Source organism: Diceros bicornis, chromosome 3, assembly GCF_020826845.1.
Source record: "Diceros bicornis minor isolate mBicDic1 chromosome 3, mDicBic1.mat.cur, whole genome shotgun sequence".
NCBI classification, from domain to species: Eukaryota; Metazoa; Chordata; class Mammalia; order Perissodactyla; family Rhinocerotidae; genus Diceros; species Diceros bicornis.
In genome coordinates this window covers 34,919,875-34,943,674 of record NC_080742.1, presented here as the reverse complement: position 1 = coordinate 34,943,674, position 23,800 = coordinate 34,919,875, and the positions used below count along the sequence as shown (strand labels likewise).

General features: G+C 37.8%; 1 protein-coding gene across 1 annotated transcript in view; it reads left to right on the top strand.

Moving 5' to 3' along the window:
- COL28A1 (collagen type XXVIII alpha 1 chain) overlaps positions 1-23,800 on the top strand; it is a 152,170-nt gene that overhangs the window by 66,810 nt on the left and 61,560 nt on the right. The window contains exons 18-24 of the mRNA XM_058568763.1: positions 4,936-5,007; positions 5,760-5,828; positions 8,305-8,376; positions 11,395-11,463; positions 12,087-12,155; positions 15,879-15,947; positions 16,261-16,329. Of these exons, the coding sequence (XP_058424746.1) occupies positions 4,936-5,007; positions 5,760-5,828; positions 8,305-8,376; positions 11,395-11,463; positions 12,087-12,155; positions 15,879-15,947; positions 16,261-16,329 (489 nt within the window). The remainder of the gene's footprint in view (positions 1-4,935; positions 5,008-5,759; positions 5,829-8,304; positions 8,377-11,394; positions 11,464-12,086; positions 12,156-15,878; positions 15,948-16,260; positions 16,330-23,800) is intronic.

Genomic DNA, 23,800 nt, shown 5'->3' with positions numbered 1-23,800 from the left:
TGGCTTGTCAAATTTGACAAAATATCCCATTGGGGTATCCCACTAGGATTGCATTGAATTTTCAGATTAAATCTTGAGTCTTTCAAACCACAGAGTAAAATTGTCTAATTTTTCAGAAAAATATTTGTCATTTTATCCTTAAAGATCTTCTACTTTTTTTTTTTTGTGAGGAAGATCAGCCCTCTGCTAACATCTGCCAATCCTCCTCTTTTTTTTTTTTTTGCTGAGGAAGACTGGCCCTGGGCTAACATCCGTGCCCATCTTCCTCCACTTTATATGGGACGCTGCCACAGCATGGCCCGCCAAGCGGTGCATTGGTGTGCACCTGGGATCCGAACTGGCAACCCTGGGCCGCTGCAGAGGAGCGTGCGCAACTTAACCGCTTGCGCCACCGGGCTGGCCCCAGATCTTCTACTTCTTTAGTTTAAAAGGTACCTTGGAGAAATTTTTGCGATTGTGAATTGTTTTATATTTTCTACATCGTCTAATTAGCTATTACAGTCTATAGGAAAAGTATTGTTTTGTTATATTGATTTTGTATGCAACCCCTTATAAAATCTATTATTTTGAATTGTTTACAAAGTCTCTTGCTTTTTTACTCCCTGTGTACATAATCATATTGTCTGAAAATAAAAACAGTTTCACCTATCCCTTTTTAGTTCTTTTTCTTATTCATCTTTTACCATTTTACACTGCTAGGATCTCCAGTGCAATGTTTAAAGGAAGTGACTTCAAAGAAAGCGCTTCTAAAATTTCACTTTTAAATGTGACAGTTGCTGTAGGCTTTTGATAGACACCTTCTATTAGGTTAAGGTAATTCCTTTCTGTTTCAGTTGTACCAAAACTTGCTTATTAATCATAAATGAGTATTGGATTTTATCAGATTCTGTACCTATTAAGATAATTGTATTGTTTTTCCCTTTGAACTTGTTAATATGGTGTATTTCAATTCCAGAGTTTTTAGATGTTGAACCATTCTGGCATTCTGGAGATAAACCTAACTGATTGTGATGTATAGTTTTTTATGATAATAATTCAATGACTAATCTTTATTTAGGATTTTTGCATCCATTTTAAATGATTCTATTTATTGCATGATTGACATACAATAAAAGCACATGAGTAAAGTGTACAATTTGATAAGTTTTGACATATGTATATGTTATTGAAGCCATCATTACAACCAAGATAATAAAAGTATTCATCACTCCCAAAAGTTATTATGTGTTCCTTTGTAATACCGTCCTTCCATCCCTCCCTAACTTCTCTTATCTCTGCTGGTCTGCTTTCCATAGATCTGCTTTCCATTCATCTGGTAACCATCGATCTGCTTTCTGTCATTATAGATTAGTTTGCATTTCTTAGAATTTTATATAAGTAGAATAATATACTATAAATGCTTTTTTTTAGTCTTTTTTTACTCAGCAAAATTATTTTGAGATCCACGTTTAACATGTATGAATAGTTGTTCTTTATTATTAAATAGTCTTCCATTGTATGGATATACCACAATTTGTTCATCCATTCATCCATTTTTGATGGAAATTTTGGTTGTTTCCAGCTTTTGGATATGATAGATAAAGCTGTTATAAACATCTATATACATGTCTTTGTATGAACATATGTTTTTATTTTTCTTGGGTAAACAGCTAGGAGTGAAATGGCTGGGTCATATGGTAGGTATCTGTTTAGCTTTTCAAAAAACTGCCAAATTGGTTTCCAAAAAAGTCTTTATTTTATCTACACTTTCACTGGGAATGGAATTTTAGGTTGATGGCTTTTTCTTTTTCTTTTAGTACTTTCAAGATGTTGTTCTACTGTCTTCTCACTTTCATTGTTTCTGATGAGAAATCTGTTGTCATCTATACCTTTGTTTCTCTACATCATATATCTCTTTTCACTGGCTACTTTTGATATTTTTCCCTATATCACTGGTTTTGAGCCATGTGATTATAACTTGCCTTAGTTTAGTTTTCTTCATTTTTCTTGTGCTTGGAGTTCATTGATCTTCTTGAATCTATGGATTATTGATTTCATCAAATTTGGAAAATATTAAGCCAATATTTCTTGAAATATTTCCCATCCTCTGCCTTCACCCAGGGAACTCCAATTTTACTGAAATTTGGATGCATGAAGTTGTCTCACAGTTCACTGATGCTCTGCTCATTCTTTTTCAGTCTCTTTTCTCTCTGTGTTTCATTTTGGATAGTTTTTATTGTTTTATCTTTCAGTTCATTAATCTTTTCTTCTGTGGTATCTAATCTGCTTTTAATTCTATCCAGTGTATCTTTTATCTCATTCTTTGCAATTTTCAACTCTAGAAGTTCAATTTGTGTCCTTTTATATCTTTCATGTCTTTATGTAACATGTTTCAACTTTCTTCTAGTTTCTTGAACATATGGAATGCAGTATAATAACTGTTTTAATGTCCTCATCTACTAATTCTATCACCTGCGTCATTTTCTGGGTCAGTTTTTTCTGCTTTTTTGCATGCTTGATAATTTTTGGTTGGATGCCAAATGTTATGAATTTTACCTTTCTTGGTGCTGGATATTTTTGTGTTCCTATAAATATTTTTGTTCTTGGTTGCTTTTAATTACTTGAAACTAGTTTTAGCCTCTTGGTTTTTCTTTAAGGTTTTATTAGATAGGGCAAGAGCAGCATTTAGTCTAGAGTTAACGTTTCCCCACTATTGAGGCAAGACACTTTTTAGAACTCTAATCTATGCCCTCAAAATTGTGAGGTTTTCTTTCTTGCCTTTGGGAACACGCACCATTTTTGGCCTGCTCTCAGTTCTCTCTAATCCTTTCAGTTGGTTGTTTTCCTGGCCTTGAGTAGTTTTTTTCACACTGCGCTAAAGAGGGAGATGCTCAGCAGGTCTTCATAGTTCTCTTTGTAACTCCTTCCTCTCTGGGAATCTATTCTGTGAGTTTTTGATACTTTGGCTTACCCAGATTCCTACCTTTGTCTCCTCAAATTAGAGAGACTTCTAAGCTTTCCCTGGGTTCTATCTCCCTGCACCAAGACCTGGAAACTTTATCCGGATAGTAAACTGGGGAAATTACAGCATTCATCTAATTTGTTTCCTCTCTCTCAGGTATTGTTGTCCTTCATTATTTTATGTCTAATGTCTTGAGAGATATTGTTTCATATATTTTATCTGGTTTTTCAGTTGTGTCAGGCAGGAAATTAAATCTGGTCCCTATTCCTCCATTTTGACTGGAAGCATAAGTTACATCTATTTTCATAGATAGACTGGTCTATAATTTAGTTTACTTGTCTTGTTATTGTGTGATTTTTAATCAAGATTTTACCAGCCTCATAAAATTAATTGGGTAGACTTTCCTCTTTTTCAGAACTATTTGTATAAGATAGGGAATATCTGTTCTTCAAAGGTTTAAAAATATGGTAAGATTTGACTGTAAAACCAACTAAACCTGTGATCTTGGAGGGAGAGGAAGTTAGAGACTTTGGATTACTGATTCAATTTGTTTACTGGTATTGGTGTATAGCTTGTCCATTCCTTCTTATGTAATTTATATTTTTCTTGAAGATTATCTATTTATTAATGTTTTCCAATATATTTGTTTGAAATTGCCACAGAAATTTTCTATGATTTTTAGAATCTTTACTATGTATAAAGTTATATCTCCTTTTAATTCCTAATACTATTTATTTGTGCCTTTTCTTTGTTTTTGCTTTTTTTTTTTTTGGTGAGGAAGATTGGCCCTGAGCTAACATCTGTGCCCACCTTCCTCTATTTTTTATGTGGGACACCACCACAGCATGGCTTGATGAGCGGTGTGTAGATCTGTACCTGGGATCCGAACCTGCAAACCCTGGGCCACTGAAGCAGAACACGCAAATTCAACCACTACGACACTGGGCTGGCCCCAGTGCATTTTCTTTTTTAATATTAATTATTCTTGCTAGAAGTTTATTTATTTTATTAGTTTTTTTAAAGTATTACCTTTTAATTTTGTTACTCTTCTTACTTTTTATTTTCAAGTTTGCTATTCTCTGCTCTCATCCTTATCATATCCTTCTACTTATTTTTAGGTTACTGTGCTTTTTATTTTTACTAGCGTTTTTTTAGCTTAGTTGAAATGACTTTCAATTATTTTTAATATTTTTTGCTCTTAATAAATGCAGCAAGGACACTTTTATATTGTTTGAATGTTTTAAAGAACTTATTCTTAATAATAAATTAACTTGAAAGGAAGTAGAATTATTGTATATTAGAGCTGGAAGTGATGTTAGGGCCCCTTTCATTTCACTTTTACATTAGTTTCTTAGGGTTGCTGTAACAAAGTACAACAAACTGTGGCTTAACATAACAGAAATTTATTGTCTCACAGTTCTGGAGGCTAGAAGTCAAAAATCAGGGTGTCTGCAGGGCCATGCTTCCTCCAAAACCTGTAGGGAAGAATCCTTTCATGCTTATTCTTAGCTTCTGGTAGAGGCCATGTATCCTTGGCATTCCTTGGCTCGCAGCTGCATCACTCCAATCTTTACCTCTGTCGTCACATGGTGTTCTCCCTCTGTGTCTGTCTTCACATAGTGTTTTCGTCTTCTTATAAGGACACCCATCATATCGGATTAGGGCCCACCCCAATGACCTCATCTTAACTTGGTTACATCTGCAAAGACCCTATTTCCAAATAAGGTCACATTCATAGGTACCAAAACTTAGGACTTCAACATATCTTTTTGGGGGTCACAATTCAACCCATAACAACATAATTCAAAACTGAGATCCAGAGAGGTCAAATAACTTTCCCAAGGTCAAAGACTTTAATGACTATTAATTACTATTCAGATTTCTCCGCTTAGAGGCTGTACTCAGACACTATAAGATATATCCAAATGCAAGTACCTCAAAATGGAGGTGCATGATTTTATTTCTGGGAAATAAAATCTTTGCTCATCCACCAGGGGGAGCCAGGCTCAATAGGGGTTCCAGGACAGCCAGGAGTACCAGGAGAAGATGGAGCTGCAGGGAAGAAGGTAACACTATGTTTTTCATATTACTGAAGTAAAACGTATTGAACCACACTGATATCTTGGTCCTGCAGGAGCTCAAATTAAACCATCCAGGACAAATTTAGTCTTTTTAAGAAAAAATTTCCTACAACTCTAAATTTCCTTTTTCATTTACTTCAGATAGAAAGAGCACCAATTCAAAGGCTGAGTAGTATCTTATGCCCTCTGCCTTCTCTCTGGTGTTTTGGCCATGGCGTCCTCCAGTGACCTAGTCCCTTTGGGATTCCTAGAAAGCATTTTAATTTAAACTTAGAGAAAAGCACTTTTTCTTTCTTCCAGAAGGAGAGTCTGTAAATGCATTCAGGAAGTAAGGCCACTGTAAAGATTTCCTGAAGTATTTTGAGTTGACATTTGAAATACTCATTTTTCACTGTAAGTAGTGAAAAACAGCAGATGGAAAGGCTGAAGGTCTTTAAAAAAAAAAAAAAAACCACGAAATGTGAATGAAGAGCCAAAGGAAAGTGAGCTTATTTCTTTGGAAATTGGCTGAGAAATTGGACTTTTTCATGATATTTCAGCTGCTCTAAGCTAAACTGGAGTTTGATATTAATTTATTCAAGTTGGTAAACTTCCAACTAATTTTGAGACCAGAGTGAAGGTCTGGTCTGTTTCAGAGGGTCTCAGCAGAGAATCCACTGGCTGTAAAAGAAGACAAAGTGGGCTTGTACAAACTGTTTATGGAAGGTCAGCTAAGACATTAGTGTCATTTCCTCTAGGGGGAAGCAGGGCTTCCGGGAACAAGAGGCCCAGAAGGACTCCCTGGAAAAGGACAACCTGGCCCCAAGGTATGGAATTGACAGAGTGTTGGGGGAAGCAGACTGCCTGTGTTCTGGTCCTGATATTAAGGAGCCAACTTAGGAGAAATTTGATTGTTATTCTTGCTATGTCAAATGTGTTTACTTCTCGCTTAAAATTATGGATACTAGCTTGTGAGCTTTTGGAAGACTGCAAGTATGTATTATTCATTTTTATTTTCTTAAGATCTGTCATAAGACCCAGCTTATAGGAAGAGTTCAACACATGTTTTCTCAATAAATGGCCAGATTGACATTCTAAAAACACATAGGAAAGGAAAAGACTTGAGATACATCCTTGAGACTTGAAAGTCCGTAAATTTTCTTCACGTTCATAGAATCTCACACAGTAATAAAAAATATCACCTGTTAAATGACAGTTTCACTTGCACAACTTGGCATAAATTTATTTTACACATTGTAGAAATGCTAGTTGAATAACATTGTCATATGTCAAGATAAGAATATCCAAATTTATCCATAAGACCATTAGTGACATAACCTACAGCCTCTAAAGTGCCAGATGTTCCTGATGTTTTTAAAAAGTCATCAATGCCCATATTAAGATTCTGAAGAATTATGTATGAGTAAAAAATAAAGTCTGTATACTTATTAGTGTTCTAGTTATAATTGTATTAAAATAGTAATTGATAGCTTAAAAAGTCTGTCTTGTGAAAATATTCGCTAAAATTGAGTCCTTACCCTTAAATGTGAGAATTTGAAATTTAAATATATGTGTAGAATTTTAAACATTTTTGTTTATTGACTTACCAGACTATGAGATCCTTTTATTGTGGGGGAGGGGAGGTATATGGACAGAGACTATCTTTTTTAACATCACGCAAAAATACTTTTAGAAATTCTTGCCTACTAATATTCAGGAGAACTAATGTTTTCTAGAATATGCTTTTGGAAAATAGACCCTTGGAGTTAATAATTGAAGCTTTAAGAATGAATGATATATCTGAGAGAGTTGAGGTTTGAATTCCATGGTGTGCAGAGCTGGAGAAAGAACATTCAGAACAGCACGAAGATGAGCACAATAGTTACACGGCAGGGAAACCAAAGACAAAGAGTTTCAAGAGGAAAGCAATGGGTGGTGTCAAATGCCACCAACAGAGCAAGGAGAATGTGCATTGGAAAGAGAGGCCCCTGGATTTGTAGCTTTTAGCTGACTTATGGCTTATGGAAGGCTGTTGAAGAAGAGTGGTAGGAATATGTTACATAGTACAGGCATGCTGTCGCTCAGTGCTGGCACTTTATTACATTTAGTTGGGTTCCTGCTGTTGTCTTCCGGGGAGATTTACGTCAACAAGTTACATTTGGTAGTGAATGGAAGAAAACAAATAGTTGTGGTTAGATTTTTGTCTCTATTGGCAAATGATAGTGATATTTGGACATTCAACTGTTATTTTTTTATTACCTGGGTCCCTGCTCTCCGTTAGTATGGACCATGGAGAGTTAATTACCTCTTTGTAGACCTCTAGAGGGGAGGTCACTTCTTCTTCTCAGTGGAGTGTCTGCATTGCTGATGACCTTGGTATAGTCCAGTGGTTTTTAAGGTGTAGTCCCTGGACAGTAACATCAACACCACCTGGGAACATGTCAGAAATGCGAATTCTTGGGTCCCAGTGCAGACCTACTAAATCAGAAAATCTGGATGTGGGGCCCAGCAATCTGTGGGCTAATAAGCCCTCCAGGCGATTCTGATGCAAGCTCAGGTTTAAAAACCTTTACGTCATACATGTTTAAATGGTCTCAGCTGCAAACCCCCAGGAGTTATTCCTTTGTTGAGCTGGGCACACACTTGGATATGGTGCCTTGCTGTTGAGCCCTAGTTTAAGAATAGTTTTGTAATGCTCTGAAGCTTCTGGTTGAAGGTAACAAAAATCTTTTGGGGGAGCATTGATGTACACAACTAGGCTGGAGAACAGCCAGTAGGCAGTTTCTAGCTCTGCCCCCGGTTAATGCTCACACATCTTTCTACCAATAGAATTATTGGTCTCCTTTGGGAGAAAGAACTAGACTCCCCACTGAGGAAGAAGTGGGGCTAGATTTGAAAAATGTCTCATTTTATGTTTTGAAAGTGAAATAGCATGAAAGCTGAAAAACAGTATGAAAAAGCACAGGTAGCTCTCTTTTCTGAACGTGTGAATGTCTCAGAATCATCTGTTAATAGACCAAGGGTGCAAGAGAACTGTAAATTCAAATAAAAGTCCCCAAAGAAAGATACTGAACTTAGATTTTTAAAAATATTAAATCATATTGAATAAATGGCGAAGACTGAACAATTCTGAAGTCATCCAATCTATTCAAGAACATTGACAAACCCTGTACAAGTGAGCTGGGTTTGGGGCACATCGCTTTACAATTGGTATTAGTTGAGAATCTGGCCCTGATATGGTGATTATAAGATTAAAGAGGGTTTGTTAATTCAAGAACTATATTTTTATAATTATTTTGACAGGGTGATGAAGGAAAGAAAGGGAGCAAAGGAAATCAAGGACAGAGAGGATTTCCGGGGCTTGAAGGGCCAAAGGTATGTGTCATATATTCTCATTTATACTTTGGGAAGATTGGAATTGTGTCTGGTCTTAATAGAATATTAGATTTCTATTGCAAATTTGATTCCCTGTTTCCTTCTCAACAAGTACAAAACAAAAACCCCTAAATGAAAAAGGCTTTAGAAAATATACTATTCCAGATGGTAATAGAATGGAATAAAGAGATTGCATAATTACATAATCTTCATTGGAATATTTATGCTTCTAAGAGAGAATCTGTATGTCAATTCTCTCTAATAACAACCAAATACTCAGAACTGGGATAAAGTTAGGACAATAGGACATACCAATTCTCTATCATCTTGTTTTTCTGAACTACAGAAAAGTCCCGGACAGAGAGGCAGCACAGTGATGATGAGGAGCAGGGCTTCAGAGGGCAGGAGAATGGGAATCCCATCCTGCTCCCTCTGGAACCTTCCGGGCCAGTCACTTCAATCATAAAAGAAACTAATAATAGTATCCATCTCACAGGGTTGTTGTGGGGACTAGAAGAGTTAATAAAGCACTTAGCACACTTCCTGGTATGTAAAAAGTGTTCACTACATGGAGTTACTCAGAGAGAAAAAAATCAATACTGTGAAATAGAAAGTAGGGGATATACGTCCTGATAAACTGCCCAAGACAGGGTGCAGAGGAAAGAAATGAAGGAAACTGTGAGACATGCAATCAAGTATGTGTCCTGAATTAGCGGGAGAGAATATTGAGGTCATTTGGATGTGTCATGAAACAGAAATGGCAAATCTAAGAGAGTTCAGGCCTCTAGGAAGATGCTAGTTGTAAGAAAGAGACAAGGAGTATGTTCAAGCACCAGACTATTAAAAAACAACTGGAAAAAAAAGTACTGGCAAGATAACAGAAGGTACAAAACAAAGCATCCTGTGTAGACCAGTGATTCTTCAACTTCAGTGTCCATCAGGATCATCCGGGGAGCTTGTTACAAATTCCTATTTCTCAGCACCATGCCCAGGGATCTGGATTTAGTAGGTGAGTGGGTCCGAGGAATCCACATTTCTTAAATAAGTGCCCTCTGCTGCAGGAAGTTCAAGGAGCACATGATGAGAAATGCCACTATATGAGAAACGTGTTGTGTTAGTATTAATAAGAGTGATTACTCTTTATATCTTAGTTCCTTTATTTCAAAGTGAATATTTTTCTGTATTTTGAAATAAAGCTTTTTTTGATGAAGAATTAACATATTTTAAAGCACAATCACACCTTAATACACGGTCTTGAGAAGAATTGTATACTTTCTGTGTATATAATTTTGTATTTTGAAAGTAATTGGCCTCTTTTTTAAATAAGAAGTAGAATAGATTAAATCTAGAAGCATAATTTTACTTACCCTGGTTTTAGTGAAAATTTTAACAGGTTAATATTTTATTCCTTTGCCATAGGATTAAATAGGGGGGATTTCTGTTGGCAGAATCCTGGCCGTGTCATGCGCCATTGCCTTATAGGTTTGAATTAAGGATTGGCACATACATGCGTTGGTATAATCTGGACCCCAGTAGGCGAGAGTGCTCAGCCTGTCGGTAATATTGGGTGATCAGCACAGCGATAGGCAACTCAGGGCTGGAGTCATTACAGGTGAATCTGATTGATGGAGTCCCTCCTGGAGGAAGCAGGAGGACCAAATGGGCAGCTCACCCTATTGAGAATAGTTTACTCTCTAAGGCAGGGGGAGGCAAATTTTTTGGTAAAGGTATAAGTAGTAAATATTTCAGGCTTTGCGAGCCAAGAGGCAAGATTAAGGATATTATGTAGGCACTTATATAAGAATCATTTAAGAAAGTGAAAACCGTTTTTAGCCCGTGGCTGTACAAAACCAGGAGACAGGCAGCATTTGGCCTGCTGGTTGCAGTTTGCCTCACCTACTCTAGATCAGTAGTTCCCAAACTGTTTGCTTACAAATCCCTACTAGTAAAGAAAATCTTGACCATACTTCAATATAGGTTTGTTTGTTTATTTATTTTTATTTGTAATTTTTATTCATAAATGATCATACTAATATATGTTATGAGATTTACATAAACAATTAGAATTTCAAAAGATGAGATAAAAATATATAGTATAGCCCTAATATTTTCTTCTAATATCCCAAATGGGTCATTTTGAACACCTCTTGGGATGTGTGCATCCTCTTTTAATGCCAATTGCTTTGCATAGTGTTTTTAAGTGCAGTAGTGGTACCTATATCAGAATCACCAGAGGTGCCTTATGAAAATTTATATTTCTAGACCCAGCCCCCAGATCTATTGAATTAAAATCTCTGGGGCTGAAACCCTGGACTCTGTATTTTACCAGATTCCTCTGATGATTTCCTCTACTCCCCCAAATTTGAGAATAACTTGTCTAGAACCAGGTGGGACAGAGATATTGCTTGTTGTTCCGGATTCAGTCTTTATCGAGACTCAGTATTGAGATACCAAAAAAAAGAGAGAGAAATGTTTTAATTTTTCTATTTGAAATTTCATGACTGTTTTTTTTTTTTTACATAAACTCTCTACTTTTAGAAAGGAATGTGAGATAGCATACAATGGAAGACTGATATACTGTGGGACATAAAATAAAATAACATAAGAAAAAGTTATAAACTGGAATGAATATTATTTATCTACTAAGTGTACTCAAAACCTTATGCTGAAGATAATTGCTATAACTGAACAAATATTTCCCTCTGAGCTTCCAGGCATGTAACACAAAAGCGAAGCACCATGAACTGCACAATTTTATTAGCTAATAAAAGGATGCACAAGAGATAAAAATTTCCTAATACTCAGGAATTAATTGAATGCATTTATTAAGGCACTGAAATCTTAATCATCAGTAACTTTAGTAGTGGCTTAGCAAAGATGCTCAAATATTTTCACATTGGTCTGTGAAACAGACAGTATTTTAAAATACTGGAAAGACATTTGTATGTTTTTCCTAATATAATTCCTGTATATGGTTTCTTTGCTTGAAATGTAATGAGTATTTTGCTCATTTTTTAGGGTGATCCGGGGATTATGGGCCCTTTTGGGATGCCTGGAGCGTCAATTCCTGGACCACCTGGGCCAAAGGTGTGCATTCTTGGGAGTATTTTTTTCTTTCACTTGGATCTTTGGCAGCTGGAGGGGGGAAGAAATTCATGATACCAGTCAGTGAACTAGAATTTTAGTTTTGGAAGAACTCCAAGATATTATCTAGTTCTATTATCTGATATCTCACAATTAAGCAGACTAAGGGCCAGCAGCAAACTTAAGATTTGAAACCAAATTTCTTGCTCCTGGTCTTGAACGTGTCACTTCACTTTGAACCACTTCTTCCAAATCCTAGACCCTAATACAGGCAAGAATTTATTGCATTTATTCAGAAGAATCTGCTAGGATTTATAATCAGAGTGTCTGGCAGAAAAGAAATCCACTCAGATTTAAGAGCATTCCCAGACATTCTTAAAGTCTAAATATTTGAGTCTAAAGAGCCACCGATTATTTCAGTGGTCTTTCTCTAAAGAGTGGTAGTAGTCTTTACTGACAGGTTTAATTTGCTTAGGATTTGAAATTGCCTTTAAATATACTAGAGGAATGTACTATCTCAAGATCTGAGACCCTTTACAAATTGGCCAATTGCTTTTTTGCTCTGTGCCATTATGGTTTCTCATGCAACCTAAAGTCTGAAACTGAGCATTATTTGAAATGTACAGGGAGATAGAGGAGGACCTGGGATGCCTGGATTTAAAGGAGAACCTGGAATTGCTCTTCGAGGACCAAAGGTATGCTTTACTCCTGTTCTTTTTTTTCTGTATGTGACAGAAGTGAAAGGAGATTTAATGCCTAAGAAGTTGATGATTGAGATTGCTCTGCTCGCAGTCTCTTCGTTGATGAACTCAGATGGAAGAATGCACTATTCCCTCTTCTAAAAATCAAGCCGTCAGATCATTTATTTTTCATAAATGTAAGGGATGATAGCTCCTAAATTTTTGCTGACCAAACAGTTGTTCAAAAATGCTCTTTTTGTAATGTCTGTGATATAAGAGGTGATATGCCTCTAGCCTCTTTCATTTCAATATTAATGGCCCATGTATCTCTTCCGCAAAATATTGTCCAAAAAGTTTATGTTTGGAAGCTTTATGGAATCAAATTTCTCTGCTTTGTTATTCATCTTTCAGGGTTATTTTAAATGAAAATGCAAATAATTATAGGAGAAGACAGCTTTAAGTAATCATATCTATTTTTGTATGGCAACAAAGCTCCATTTCCCTCCTCACACAAAACCCAGCATCGCAGCACAATGTAACATCCGGATGTCAACAAGCACATCCCTGTTTCTGAGAACAGGCTGTAGGACTCCATAATCGGCACTTACTAAATGAAGAGCATGTTGTTATGTAGCCTGGAAGCTGGCTTTATTTCTATCAGTTTGTCTCTTCTAGATAAAAGGGTTCAAGTACTAACATCAGTGATTTTCAAACTTCAAAAAAGAAAACTTAGAACCATCTGTGAAATATAATGCAGAACCTGTTATATACTGGTGTAAGTTGTTGTAGTTCTTCTTGAAGGTTGAGGGAGGATCCTGACCTCCAATGTTCTTAATCACTTTAAAAGGCATCCGTGCTAGAGTGATAATCTCATTTACTGGGGGCAGAGGAAGTTCTTGGAATGTGGACTTTCAAGCTAAAACAGACAAAGTCCTGGGCAAACCAGAGCAAGATGGTCACCCCATTCCCGAGACCTTGAGGCACGTGGGAGCCCACGTTATGTACGATTCAAGGATGAGATTCTAAATTTCCTAATGTTAAACCTACAGATATGACCTCCATCAAGAACATTTGGGTGATGATTTTTGTGTTGTTGGATAACTTCCTGAATCTGTGTATTCCTAGTTCCATGATTTAATGTTACTTCTATTTATACTATTCTTTACAATAGAAATAAAATCCAATTAAATGTGCGGCTGGGGTTTATAAGCCCCACCTGCTTTCTACTGGTCATTATTGGACATTGTTAGTGATGGTATTTAAAGTTACTTGCTTCTTCACTCCAAGCATTTTTCTAATCCCTTGGCCTCTAATGATGCTCTTTCTGCCATTCTTCCCTAATGCATTGTTTTTTAAGCTCTTGGAGGGTTAAATGTCTGATGGAAGTTTTGACACATGAATTCAGTTTTGTGTATTATTTCAGTGAGCTCCCAGATCCCCCCTAAAGCCTGTTTCTAAACACCAGATTAAGATTTCTGCCCTAATTTCTACTGAATGAGAGAAACACTTCACAGTGAATCACTCCGCAGGACATTTTCTTGAATCCAGTGCAGAAAGGCCAAGTGGCAAAATTCCACCTATAAAAATATTATGGGGAGTCCAAAATAAAAACATGAAGAAGAACACTGCCCCTGTCCCCACCCCTCGATAGTTCCTATTAACATTAGAAGTAACAAGCTAACTGAAATTTTGCAGGGGAGAGGACAAAGATCTCAAGGGAAAAAGTGTTTGTAAACTGTGAATGTTTGAATGTTTTTCCCTCCAGTGTGGGTGCCAGAGGATAAATAATAGCAGCTGCTGGTAATTTGTTATAGGCTTGGAACTTAAAAATAAAAACTGAAAGTGAATTTTGATTCCAATCTTCTTTTCCTTTCAACTTAACCAAGGAGCAGTTACCACTTTGTTTTGTTGTTGGCCCACTCCTTGTGTCAGCATGTCTCCAGGAGAGAAAGAGGGGTCTTATTTTGGCACACATCCCATACTCCCATGTGGAATGTTTAGAGCTTTGACCTTAAACATAGCTGCAAGAGCATAACAAATTGCTTCTGAGAAGTGACCAGTGAGTTCCCTGTCGTTGGGGATACACCAAAATTCACCTCTCCTGAAGACCTTGTTTTCACTGTCATAAAACTTTTTAAGAGATCATCTTGGGTTTTTGTTGATGATAAATAGTACATTAAGATTTTATAAGTGGCCACATGTTTTCTGTAGTAGGTTAACCACATGAAACCAGTCTCTTAGATTTAATAGGAAAAAACAGCTGTTACATTCATGGTTTTCAAAATAAATTTAACTTTATTATTGCTTAAAGGGCATGCAGATTTTTTTTTTTCCAATCAGTCATTCATTTATAGGAGTAGAATTAGGAACAGTGTTTTGGAGTTGGATTTTGGGCAACATTGTGGCTTGGAGTAATGGCAATTTGATCTCAGTGTTTGCTTGCATGTAAGAAAAGTATTGAGAGTCTTGCTACTTTTTCCAATCTTGGAAAACAGAAGTCTGTCTATTATTCCAGTTTGTAAAAAACCATAAATATTTTAAAACATGAACAGCTCTTTATCAAAATAAATGATGTGTATTGACAAGGGCCATTGTAAGAGTGATCACAGTAACAGAATGGAATGTGGTATAAAAAGATATATTACAAGTTTTGGGGCCGGCCCTGTGGCTTAGCTGTTAAGTGCGCGTGCTCTGCTGCTGGCAGCCCGGGTTCAGATCCCGGGCGCGAGCCGACGCACCGCTTCTCCAGCCATGCTGAGGCCGTGTCCCACATACAGCAACTAGAAGGATGTGCAGCTATGACATACAACTATGTACTGGGGCTTTGGGGGAAAAATAAATAAATAAAATTATTAAAAAAAAGAGATATATTAGAAGTTTTAAATATAAGTGTAATAGACATATTTAATAAATCTTCTTCTAAAAGAGTCTTCCTCGTTTTTTTCTTCCTCTGTCTCCATTTCACTTTAGCCAGAAATTTCTTTGATTTCCATTTGTAGAGAGTTACACATCTCAGAAGACTCTATTGTTCAAAAGGCAATAATCACCTTCCTTTATATGGGAGGTCAGTAATTGCTACTAAAAATTTTTGATGCCTAAGGTTATCACTGTAAAGCAATATTTATAACTTTTTCCTAGGTCTCAAGATATGAAACACAAATGCTGTGTTCTACCCCTTTATAACTTGTTTTTAAAAAATTAATCTGTTTTTAGTTTTTATTTGGGCTTATTTATTCCCCATGTAATTTGGGCTCCAGTAAGGAAGACAATAGATGTAACATAATAATAGGTAACATACAATTTATCTTATTTTACACTGAAAATTTTGCTGTGTATGCTTTTCTACTTTTCTTCTCACATGATGCTTACTCAATTTTCTCATTTTTATACTTCTCCCTGATTTATGATGGGCTAAAATTTTGTAATTTTTAAAATTAAAATATCAGCAATCAGCCATTTTCTAATTCTTATGAAGTGTTTTCCTACGGAGGACTTTGTAATGATTCATGTACATTCCCTACATTCATTCCATGCTTCCCACTGAACACAAATGGATAAGACTAATGAAGAGATAACAAGTTGTCATATGTGGTAGGATTTCCTTCTAAAAATTTTCAACTCATTTCTTTGCACCTATCAAATCCACCTTTGGCATATTGAGTTGGTATTGTGGTTAAGTTTTGCCAAGTGTTTCGTAGTTTAGTCTTATGATATCACCCGGTGTTGGAATTTACCCAGGGTGCCCAAGGCCCTCGGGGACCAGTGGGCGCTCCAGGACTCAAAGGCGACGGCTATCCTGGTGTGGCTGTAAGTGTGGACTTCGCTTTTATTTCCTTCCTCCTCTCCCCTTTTCCTTTCTCCCTCCCTCCCTCCCTCCCTTCCTTCCTTGCTTCATTCCTTCCTCCCTCCCATCCTCCCTTCCTTCCTTCCTTGCTTCGTTCCTTCCTTCCTCCCTCCCTCCCTTCCTTCCTCCTTTCCTTCCTTTTTTTTCTCTCTCTCTCTCTCTCCACCCTCTCCCTTTCTTCCTCCCTCCCTCCCTCCCTCTCTGTCTCTCTCTCTTTCTTTCTGAACACTGCACATGACAAGGACACTCACTCTCTCCCTTATTATGTCATCTCAGGGACCTCGAGGATTACCAGGACCCCCTGGACCAATGGGTTTACGTGGAGTGGGGGACACTGGAGCGAAGGTAAGATTTTAAAGTAGGTAACATAGTAGCTTCTAAAAATGTATCTATAGGTAAGTGAATTTGATAAAGGTGAAATTTTTTATCATACATTACGGAAAAGTAGAGGTGTCTAAAGAATTGACAAAGTTATTTATCCTCATCTATGGACTTTCCGGGGACCTTGTACTAATTTGAACATGTAGATTAACTTTATGGTTTTTCTCCTGCTTCCCTGGTAGCAGCTGTAACTTTCCTTTGCTGCTTTTTCTTCCTGTGCCAAGATCAGAGTTCGGTTCCGAGCACCTCCTCTCTCTAGCCACGCTCTTTCCTAGGTGCTCGCAGCCAGTCCCATGGCTTTAACCACTATCCACATGCTGATGGCTTCCAAACTTCTGTCTTCCCTCCTCTGAGCTCTGGCCTCACACATCTAGTTTTTTTTTTACCATATGTCTCCTCTTAGATTTCTCACAAACATCTCTAACCTAAATCCAAATAGAATATCCAAAATAGAATGTTTGATTTTCACCCCATAAGCCTATAAATGGCACTACCATGCCCCCCAGGCTCATGCCATGACACCTGAATCATTCTTGGTCCCTGCCTTTCCCTCTCCTCCTTCCACGTCTAGTCTTTTGGTAAATCTTATCAGTTCTATATATATATATATATATATATATATATATATAGAACTGATAGAACAAGATATATATATATATATATATATATCTTGACTCCGGCTGCTTTTCTCCTGCTGTTTCCACCAGGGCAGACCACCATCATCCAATGCCTGGACTATTAAAATAACGTCTTCATTTTTCCACCTCTGCCCTTCTATTATCTACCAGGCAAAGTAGTCTTTTAAAACCATAAATCAGATCATATCCCTTTCTTTCTCAAAAAACACTCTGGTGGCTTCTCTTTGCAAAGAGAACAAACTCCAACCACTTTCCATGGCCTTTGAGGCTGTTTGTGACCGGATCGCAGCTCCTGCCCCTTTCTCCTTTGCTGCCTCCCTCCAGCCCCGCTGGCCTACACTACTTCAGCTCAGTCCTGCTTCCAGGCCTTGGCTCTGCCAGGCCCTAAGGCCTCAGCTCAAATCTCACCTCCCTGACCACCCATCTCTCCCCTCCCGCTGCCTCCCCATCACTATCACACCCCCCTGTGTATTTCCTACATGGCATTGATCACTTTCGGAAACCACCTTGCTCATTTACTGCTCTGTGTATTCCACAAAAGTGTAATTTTCCTGAAGGCAGGCTCTTTGTCTTGTTCCCTGCTAAATTCCTGGCACCAGAACTAGGTGTGCCACCCAATAGGAGCTCTATAACATGTTGAATGAATGGAAAATGAATGAATGATTAATATTACCCTAAAGAGAGAATTTTTTCCTTAGAAACATATCTACTGACTTATCTACTCACTTTTCAAATGCTTCCAGGTCATTAGAGAGAGATGTTATGAATGTTCAATGTCAACTTTTTGTCTTGATTTTTTGGTCTCTGTCCCAGCACTTAGGAGTGACAACACCTTGAGTCTGCTTCTGTACAATGGGGTAGGTGCCCTTTTGCCCTTTCCCAGGTAGAATGAAGATTGGAGACCCATGGCACTAACTTGCATCTCTAAAGGAGGTCTTGATTCTGGCCCCATCTCTGTCTGATAGGGCAATCGTGAGAGTCCAGGGAGAGGCTGTGTCTGAGAGTGCTCAGTAAACTGTGCAGAGGAGACACACCTGAGCTGCTTATATCAAGGTTCTGTCGTGCTCTGACTTGGGACTGAATCCGATCCGTTAACACACCTTGGCAGTATCAATGACCAGGCTGAATTTGAGTATTGAAGTCTTCTTTTTTTCTTTAAGGAACAGTATGTGTCAAAATGTTAAAATTTAAAAATAGAAAGAGAAATTTCAATACATAAACCTCATTATTTTCTGCTCTGAGTGAAACATTGGTACAAACTTTTGTTATTACACTAAATATTCCTTTAGTTAGGGAAGTAGAGCTTTCTCCTATTTAAAAAATGGAATAAAATAAAATGTGTTAAATATATACTGCAATGTATGTGTATTCCAGTGGAAACATATGATCATTTACATTTCCACAGAGTAGATTATTATGAATATTTTATATAAGTATGCATTGTATTATATTAACTTATCCTATTATGTTACTGCTTTACATTTTGCAATAATAATAAAGAGACACTTAGCCACAGATAGCGAACATTTGAAAATTTGATTCTTGTGAATATTCCACTATGTCAGATTATTTATCATACAGACTAAATCATTTACTAAGTGATTTCATATACCTTTTCCCTCTAAAAGTCTCTTGTATTTGTTTTCATACATTTTAGGGGGAAAAATGTTAAGAAAAAAGGTGTTCCTTCAAAATTTTATCCGGCCTACTTTATTTTTTGAAACAATCAACATGTTGTCAGAAGATGTGTCTTAGGTGAAACTCATATTTCTCTGTTAGCCCACACAGGAGGTTGAGTGGAAGCAGCAGCCGACAGCTCACTTCTAGCCGAGGGGAGAGGAGAACATCAGCTAGGATCTGCCTCTATCTGCCAGCCTTCCTCTCAGCTACCTTTTCCTTGTCTCTGTTGCCTCTTTCTGTGGACGCTAGGAAAGTGTGTTTTTCTAGAAATCTCTAGCCCCAGAAAGAGATGTTAGGAGTGTGAGCTGGTCTTAGAATCAAAGAACATGGATCATAAACTTGAAAATAAAGGAAATTCTAAAAGCAAACACCAGCTTTTAAAGATAACTTTCAAAATCATCTTTCTTCTTTTATAAAGGCCTTAAAGTCTCTATGTGGCCTTTCTTTTCTGGAGAAAACTTTTGGAAACACACACACACGCATACACACGTGAACAGAAACTGGTAAAGAAAGGGAGATATTAGGAAAAGTCTAATGCCACTTCACTTTGTCTTTCTGATTTGGTAAAGTGGAGATGAGACTTTCAAAATACCTGAAGTTGTCAATGGTAGCAAAAGCATTGGGCTCAAATGTGTGCAAAATTCCTCTCCTTCCATTTTGAGTTAAAATGGCAGAGGAATTGTAAGTATGTGAGAATGTGTGTGTGTGTAGCTGTACAGACATATATTTCTGATATGTTTTTCATTTAAACTCTGTGTAGTCACCTTAAAATATTGGCCTTAGGGCATTAACTTATGAAACAAATGTGTTTTGAAATGAGGAAACCATTAAGGTTGGCGATTAATTTATGGTGGGTTTTTGTAATACTTAGTTAAGGTCACATGTGTTTAGCATATGACACAGACATTAGAATCAAAGCTTCTATGTTTCAAAACATATCAAAAACAGTCCCTGACATCTCGTACCCTTGCGGGACTCCATGGCTTTTGTCCAAGTAGAAGAATTCCATATGACATCAGTGATTATAATACTTCTATATACAATTACCTTGAATTGAATCCAAATTTTGACAAGGGCTTCTGAGATAGTTCTAAAATTCTTGTAAAAACTACAACTTCCAAGGAGATAGTAGACATAGTTTTAAAATCCACTTTTGAAACATGCTAGGAAGAGGAACTGACAACTTGGTTTCTTGCTAAGTGGGAAGTGCTCGTCTAGTACCCTGACCCCTAGACCCAAACTCCCAGCTTATTGATGGGGAAGGGGAGCTCAAAGATTCTACCTAACACTGCCTGCATTTCTTTATTGGAGCTCTAGAGCTTAGGGAGACCCTTTGTGATCTGGGGACAATCATTATGTAAATCTCATCTCCCCCTTTTTTTTTTGTGAGGAAGAAACAGCCCTGAGCTAACATCCATGCCAATTCTCCTCTTTTTGCTGAGGAAGACTGGCCCTGAGCTAACATCTATTGCCAATCCTCCTCCTTTTCTTCCCCCTTTACTCCCCAAAGCCCCAGTAGACAGTTGTACGTCATAATTGCACATCCCTCTAGTTGCTGTATGTGGGACACCGCCTCAACACGGCTGGACAAGTGGTGCGCCGGTGCGCGCCTGGATCCGAACCAGGGCTTCCAGTAGTGGAGCGTGCACACCCAACTGCCAAGCCACGGGGCCGGCCTCTCATTTCCCTTTGAGAAGGCCAGATAACTCTGCTCCTGTATTTTCATTCTGAGGTATGTGTAGCCCAGTGGCTAATTCCCTGACATCTCCAAGGGTAAGAGTTTGTTCTTGGTCTCCTAGAGCGGAATACAAGGAGTGGCTGTCCTGAGCTCCATAAGGGCAGGTGCATCCTGCCATGCACCTCTCTGAGCTCTTTCAGCCCCTCTCAGGGTGCTAGCTCATCACAGAGAAAGCCATGACCTTCCCCAAAGCCTTGGAGCAGTTGAGCTAAAGCCAATCCTTGCACAAAGGAAACCTAATTTGGCTTTTGGGGCTCTCAAGGGGCCTCTTCACCACCAGGTGGTTGGAATAAAGTCTGTGGGCAGAAAAGACTTGTTGGGTCATTGTTGTTGTTGTCATTATTATTGTATACTACCTCAATATTATATTATATATTGCCTAAATATTTCCAGAATATCTTGGCATTTTAACAACTCCCTTGTTTTATAGACAAGGAAATCAAGAACCAGAAAGTTTGAACTTGCCTCTTTATAATGTAAACAGTTTTGATACTATATAGTGTTTGTGTATGAGAGGAGACTATGAATATGGATGAATGAAAGACTACATGGATGAATAAATCAGAGCAGAAAGAATAACTTGCCCTCATCTACAGACGCTCAGCCTCCATGCTGTCCATCCTATAACTATCTCAGCACCGGCTAGCATACAGTTGGATTGTTTCTTTCCGTTCTAGCTTTTCCATTGTCAAAATTTAAATTATGTAAACATTAAAGAGAAGCATAAACCTAAACCCAAAAGAGTTAGACATTTTTCAGAAGCTCTGAATGTTTGAATATTGTAAATACGTGCTTTATTTGACAAAAGTGGCCCATAGTTGTAAATTAAAATGCACTTCTTTGTGAAATTCCACTGAGTATCATTATTCTAAAAATGTTCCCAGCATTTGAATCGCCCCTCTGTTCTCTGCAATGGCTCACATATGTGCACACCACCAACAGGCAGTGGTGGAACAGAGGAGCAATTCACACAGAGATGCATTAGGAATTTGTGGATTCCATTGGTGGACATGGACTGGTCAAGAAACTCCATTTTGAACAATGTCTGACAAGAAGGCCTGGCCTAGGATACGGGCTTAATGATAGTAAAGCTAAGGGTATGATTCCAAATTGGAGTTGAAGAAACCCACCTCCCACTGTATGACTGCAAAATTGCTACAGGCAGGACAGTTGGCTCAAAAACAGGACTAGTTAAAGCCAGAGCCATATCAAATTTAAATGTCAAGCAATTTGACTGTTGGATTTCAGAAAAGGTCACATTTAAAACCAGGAAAACTTGCCTAGGTAACTTTTCAAGGTTACTCTCCCAGTGCTATGCGTGATCTCTAAAATCAGAGCAGTACTCCATTCTACCTTATGACTTTCAGTACTGCTTTCGTCTCTCCGTGCTGTTTTCCTAGCTCTGCATTTCTCTCCCCAGGAGTATGTACATACCTTTCTTTCAGCCCTGGAGACTCACTCTAAATCCTCTTAACTTTCACCACCCACATCACCATCAACACATTTTTATTTTTAATCACGCAGACTGGAGGAACTTTCCCCCAGTGGAAAGTTGTATTGAATATCTGTACAAGAGAGCCTTCTCTTCTCCCTGTCATTAGGGGCTGTATCAATGTTTCTATTTTTAAGGTCTCTAAATCAGCTAAATAAGAACAACTCTCCCTCTCCAATGAGATTCTTGGCACAAGGGCATCATTTGCTCATGAGTTTGATGAGCTGATTTTGAGAAAACGAAGAAACAATCAACAACAAATCCTCCCAAATCCTAAAGCAAGTTTTTAAATGATCATGGACTTTGAGATACTGCTGCTTTGGAGTGAATATTAAACTTCTAGGAGAGAAATTAATTCAAAGAATTGAAATTATTTTAAATATTTTGAAATTTAAAGCTGGGAAAATACTCTAAAGAAAATGATATGGCTGGGCCAGCCCAGTAGCACAGCAGTTAAGCTCACACATTCTGCTTTGGCGGCTGGGGGTTCTCTGGTTTGGATCCTGAGCGCGGACCTGATCAGCGCTCATCAAGTCATGCTGAGGCAGCGTCCCATATAGAAGAACTAGAAGGACCTACAACTAGGATATACAACCATGTACTGGGGGCTTTGGGGAGAAAAAAGAAGAAAAGAGGAAGACTGACAAGAAATGTTAGTTCAGGGCCAATCTTCCTCAAAAAAAAAAAAAAGAAAGAAAGAAAGAAAATGATACCGTGATTTGAGTGCTTGTTTTCTGGCACCTTCTTAATTATTTCCTCATCCTCCTGATAATTGTGCTGGTAATTGCTACTGTCTCCCTTTTCGTGTTAAAGGGTGTCAGTGAGAAGTGACTGAGTGATATGATGGCCAGGCAATGGTCAATACACATGATCAATATCAGGTAGTCTATCCATAAGCTTAGAAGAAGGCCTTTAAAATTTCTCTTAACATCCCGGCAACCACAGTGAGGTGTTCCAGAGCTACTAAAATGGTACATGCACTCATGACATAATTCATCCCAGAGTGGTGCTTATGTTTGTGGTAGTTGGAGCCTTAGTAGTTATGTCTTAATTTTATTTAAAAGCCAGAAAGAAAGAAGTGTTAAGCAGCAGCTAATCATCACTTTGACTTCTACCTTATTCTAAACTCAATCATTTGTTGGTTTTGTCATTTAGTAGAATCTTCAGAGTACTATTCTTTGGAAAATTCTTAAGAGGCTAATTCTTTTCACAGTGAATTCAATTTGCTTTTTATTGTCCCCAAAGTAGAAAAGCATGAAATCACTTTTAGAACAACTGTAACCTGCTTCCACGATCCTCTCAAAGAGTGACGAGGACTTAATTGGCACAAACAAAGGGATAAGTAGTGATTAAAACCTTATTAATGTGTGTAGGGGGAGATTGTCTAATGGGCTGTTTTATCTCTAAGAGAATCATCTTCTCAAATGTTGTATTTAAATCTTATAAAATGTGGAAGGTGTAGGAGATTGTTTCCTTATGACGGCTCCACATTGAAACCTCTGCCACTCCTTGGCTGTGTGACCTCAGCAAGTCATTTAATCTCTCTGAGACTTAGCCTCTTCATCTGTGATTTGGTATAATAATGCTTCCTTCACAGGGTTATTCTGCAAAATTAAAGGAATAATGTCTATAAAACATTTTTATGAGTTGTAACATACTAAAGTATTACAAGTAGGAGTAGTAGTCATAGTATGCATTACTCTCACAAATCAAGTACTGTATATTGCAGTATGGATAAAAAGAGAATAAGAATTTGTGTAGGTAGGAGATCTGGAATAGACCACTTAAAACATTGGGGTAAACCACAAAACTGAGGAATGGCAGTGGAAGGAAAGTGGAGGGGCAAGCTTTCGACAGCTGGGTACTTGTGCAGATTTTGTGGGCCTC